Here is a 4,994-nt window from a genome sequence, read left to right as displayed (position 1 = left end):
TTGGTGTAAACATCCTGTTCTATAGCCTCACGACATCTTCGACAGTCTGACAATCCCCTGCCTGTTGAACTGAGCGCTGCTCCTGTTTCTGTTGGGGTTTGACGATGTGTTCCAGCACTGCTGGCAGGTCTTCTGGCCCCTGGGCTGTTGGCCACTTGGCGCTTGGGCCATCCTGCTTCTCCACCTGCTCTTGTGGGGCCTGTTTCTGAGAGGCATCTGGTGACGGATCCCACTTCTATCCACCTGACACTGCGGTCAATTGCCATCCCACTGATCGCCATGCCCATTGCCAAATAAGTCATGCCCAAGATGCTGTCCTGGGCTGCAGCGTGTGTGGCGACATGGGCATGTATAAGAAGCCCCACATGCTACTCAGCCACGTGCTCCTGGTTAAGAATCTTGGTATACTTGAAAACTGCTCCAGAGTTTCAAAGAAGCTGTCACTGTCCTGTATTCTAAGAGAAGAAATCTAGATTCCTATCTGAAGTCTTGTTCATTTTGGGGCCCCTGACAGAGATCAGAGACTTCGCCCACACACATGCTGTGGGTGTAGTTCCAAAGCTGATCATGCCAATATTAATTTCACTCTCGTATCTTTACAGGGAAACTGTATGGTGATGTTCCTTTCGTAGACGAAAGACACAGACATCGGTATGAGGTACGCTTTCCCACTGAGTCACTGTGGAATATAGATGCTTAATGTGAGGAAGCCCAGCGATTACAAGCAGGCCTCTGGGAAAAAAATGGAGGAGATGGACTCCCATGAGCCATGTGGGGGTGGAATAGATACCAGACAGAACAAGCCCAGGGTTTTGTTTTGAGGGAGGACCGGTAAGAATTGATGCTGAGTAGGCCACCAACGGTGTCACTACAATTAGGGAAAATAATTTGCTGAGTGTAGGCCATTTTTGGTTGTATTTCCATTGGGAACTGGCCCGTTAGTTTCCGTTGGGACAGAAACGATTGATCTGCTTTGTCTAAGTGGTAGCTAGAAGGTGTAAGAACTACTATGTACACGATAGTTTGGCCATTCATTCCTTCATACTTATTTTGCACCTGATAAACACAGGAGATGAAAGAGGCAAAGACATGTATGCTGTCCTTCCTGTTAGGGAGCTTACATTCTAATCGGAGAGGACAAAAATAAGATAAATCAGAATCATTACAGATTAAATCACGTATCAGACAAAGTACTTGTATCTAGACGATATAAAGAATTCTTACAACCGAATAATAAATAATGGCGAAGGATGTGAAGAGATATTTCTCCAATAAAAGATATGCAAATGGTCAATAAGGAAACAAAAAGTTGCTCAACATCATTTGTCGTCAGGGAATCAAAACCTCGAAGAGATACCACTTCACGCCCACTAGGATGGCCATAATCAAAAGATGGATAATAACCAGTGTTGATCAGGATGCGCAGTAGTCGGAACCTCCGACACTGCTGGCGGGAATGTAAAGCGGTGCAGCCACTTTGGAAAATTATCTGGCAGTTCCTCAAAAGTTTAAACACAGAGTGACCATGTGACCCAGTAATTCCATCTCTAGGTATATACCCAAGAGAAGTGAAAATATACGTGCACACAACAACTTGTACGCAAGGAGTCATAGTAGCATTATTCATAATAGCCGAAAAAGTGGAAGTGACCCAAATGCCCATCAACTAATGAATGAAAAAAATAAAATGTGGTGTATCCATATAATGGAATATTATTTGACAATAAAAAGTAAAGAAATATTGGCACATGCAACAATATAAATGAACCTAGAAAACGTTATGCTAAGTGAAAGAAGACAGTCACGAAAGACCACATACTATATGATTCCATTAACGTGAAGTGCTCAGAATAGGCAAAGCTGGCAAGATAGAATGTAGACTAGTGGTTGCTAGGCCTGAGGTGGGGTTCAGGAAGGGAGTTGGGGGACGATGGTTAGAGGGTACAGGGTGTAGTTTTGGGTTGATTGTGGCAATGGTTGAAATCCTATGTGAATATACTAAAAATAATTGAGTCGTACACTTTCAGTGGGCGAAGTATCTGGTATATGAATTGTATCTCAATAAAGCTGTTAAAAAAAAGGAAAAAACAATTACAAATTATGAGAACTATCCTGATGTTAAAAAAAAAAAAAACCATTTGTAGTTAAGATTGAAAAGGACAGTTGGGACCCCACTTTGATTTTAGGTGAGAAAGTGCTTTCTGTGAAGGAGAGGCTGAAAAGTTTGAGGAAAAGCCAGCAATGAGATGAGTAAGAGAAGGGGCCATGAGCCAGGTCATCAACTTGTCATCTGTAACCCGTATTTTAGTAGAAAACTTGCTCCAAGTTTCTCTGTAGAGCTTTTATGTAACTGTATATAAAGGAAGCACTGGGGTTAGTCACAAGGGAAATAAGATAGTTTCAATTGTCAACCTGATTTGTGATTTGGGGAGAGATAGTTAATTTTACACATAACTCAAGCCAGGAAGCAACTCTGGGGATAGCTATAAATAGCCTCAAATCCCAAGTCAGAATGTCTGTGTCACAGTCCTACTTTTTGAATTTCATCTTTGGATGAGAGAAGGTGGGCCTCCCAGATTTAAGTGTGATTAGACTATTTCTCAGGTTCGTCATGAGTTTAAAAATAGACTTTGGTGGTTGAATATAGAAATGAACTACTAGTTAGAGCAGGGGTCCCCAATCCCTGGGCCATGGACCAGGACTGGTCCGTGGCCTGTTAGGAACCAGGCTGCACAACAGGAGGTGAGCGGCAGGCAGGCAACCGAAGCTTCATCTGTATTTGCAGCCGCTCCCCAGCACTGGCATCACCGCCTCAGCTCCACCTCAGATCCTCAGGCATTAGATTCTCATAAGAGCACTGGTCCCTGGTGCCCAAAAGGTTGGGGACCGCTGAGTTAGAGCATCACTGAAATGGAAAACCCACCTAGTTGACGGAGGACCTTGTAATAAGCTGACATGTTCTGTATTGCTCTGCTACCCAAAGACACTTAATTTCTTGTTTTTCCAGGTGAACCCTAACTTGATCAACCAATTTGAGCAGAGTGACTTAAGTTTTGTAGGTCAGGACGTGGATGGGGAGAGGATGGAAATCATTGAACTGGCAAGTAAGTGGGCTGTTGATTTTCGAAACATTTTGTGGTGAGCTAACATCTTTTTGTTGGGCATAGACATATGCAGCTATGACTTGAGACCCATTTTGTTTGCTCTCTTTCTTTCTCCCTCCCCTTTGAAATAAATCAACTAAATATATATGTAATATGACTAAATGTAAAGTGCATGAGAGATACAGACCTCCTGTAATCCTAATCATTTGGGCCCATTAGTGTGAACCTACCGTAAAATGATGTATCGTTCCGATTGCACCAGTCCTACCAGCAGTACGCTTCCTTACCATCCCTGCCCCTTTTCTTGCTGCCAGGCTCTTGGTTAGGTGCTCTGGGAAAGGCGGGCAGCTCACTGTTGGGTGGCACTCTGCTTTCTCCCTCGTTGGAGGAAGAATGGCCCAGTGCCCTCCTCACTACTGGTGACTGGGGCTGATGCCTGTCGTGTGCGGGACCTGGCCCCACATGCCACCCGGCATCTGCCTTTCCCTGTTGTTCATTCTCCATGGTCAAGCATAGGTCAGTCTTTAACTTTTGAACACCAGTCGCTGCACTCAGAGAAGTTCTTAGTGAGACCAAACACGAAAGGACTGGGCTTCTGTTGAAGATGATCGCTGAAGTAGTTGTTTATGGCTGAGCCGGGACACCCTCGGGGGCATAGGCACAGACCATACATGTATTACTGACGAGACAGAAGACAGTGTTCTCATTCAGAGCTGCAAAGACATGGTACACCCACGCTGACTGCTAGCCCCGGCTCTTTCTGTTGACATTCTCACCCAGGGGCTGGCAGACTGTGGCCTGTGGGTCAGATTCAGCCTGCTGACTATTTTTTGGTGGTGTTCTAACAATGGCTTTTACATTTTATATATTTTTAAATGGTTAAAAAACACATTATAGGATTTTTGACATGTGAAAATTATATGACATTTTAGTATCCATAAATAGTTTTATCGGAACACAGTCACATTCATTTGTGTATTGTCGATGGCTGCTTTCATGCTACAGTGGCAGTGGTGAGTAGTTGGGGAAAAGACTTTATGGTCTTCAAAGGCTAACGTTATTTCCTATTTGGCCCTTTACAGAAACGTTCGCCAAACTCTGTTCTAGACCCATACATATGCACATCATTTAACCTACTTGAAATGAACATTTTCAGGTACCTGCTTGACCTGTTTGTCTATCTATCTGGATATTCCAGTGGAACTTATTGGAAACTGCATTTACATGCCCTCCAGACTGTACATTCCCTTGACTACTTCTGTTAAGGCAGCATCAGCCTCCGTGTCCAGCGTTTCTCGTCCGCCCCACCACTGATGTTTGGAGCAGGATAATTCTTTGTGGTGGGTGCTGTCCTGTGCACAGTACGCTGTTTGGCAGCATCCCTGGTCTCTACCCACTGAATGCCAGTAGCACCCCTCTCCCGCAAGTTGAGACACTCTAAGACATCTCCAGACGTTGCCAGATGTCCCTAAGGGGACACATTTGCTCCTCATTGAGAACCACTGTTCTAGACCCTCGGGCTTGAAATCGAACTTATTTAACTCTTTCCCTCCTTCATACCCCCAGCTTGTAATCAGTTGTCAAGTCCTATAGATTCCATCTCTGGAAAGAAAGACGGTATTTGGGATTGCGTTCCCCTCCATATCACTCTAGATCCAGTACGTGGTGACTTATGAAGACAGGGCTCTGTGCAATGCACGTGACACTAATTTGTTGGATAAACCACTCACTTATTGAATGCTAAGTATGTATAGGATACTCTAAAATCGGTAGCATGATTTTCTAGAACCGACTTTTTCAACCTGTATACTTTAGGCTCCAGATATCTTGGACTGCTTACTCTTCTTCTAACTTTCCTACTTCATTTTCCATCTTAGCCCTGTCACTATC

At 44.1% G+C, this 4,994-nt stretch overlaps 1 protein-coding gene across 4 annotated transcripts in view; it reads left to right on the top strand.

The window, feature by feature from the left end:
- The window catches only part of CTPS2 (CTP synthase 2), a 93,057-nt gene that overhangs the window by 70,094 nt on the left and 17,969 nt on the right, over nucleotides 1-4,994 (top strand). For all 4 annotated transcript variants that reach the window (XM_023532310.1, XM_023532309.1, XM_023532312.1 and 1 more), the window contains 2 exons: nucleotides 603-658; nucleotides 3,008-3,104. In XM_023532310.1, the coding sequence (XP_023388078.1) occupies nucleotides 603-658; nucleotides 3,008-3,104 (153 nt within the window). The remainder of the gene's footprint in view (nucleotides 1-602; nucleotides 659-3,007; nucleotides 3,105-4,994) is intronic.

The sequence above is a fragment of the Pteropus vampyrus genome, unplaced genomic scaffold, assembly GCF_000151845.1.
Source record: "Pteropus vampyrus isolate Shadow unplaced genomic scaffold, Pvam_2.0 Scaffold81, whole genome shotgun sequence".
NCBI classification, from domain to species: Eukaryota; Metazoa; Chordata; class Mammalia; order Chiroptera; family Pteropodidae; genus Pteropus; species Pteropus vampyrus.
The sequence above is the reverse complement of the archived record's forward strand: the minus strand, read 5'-3'. Positions and strand labels throughout refer to the sequence as shown.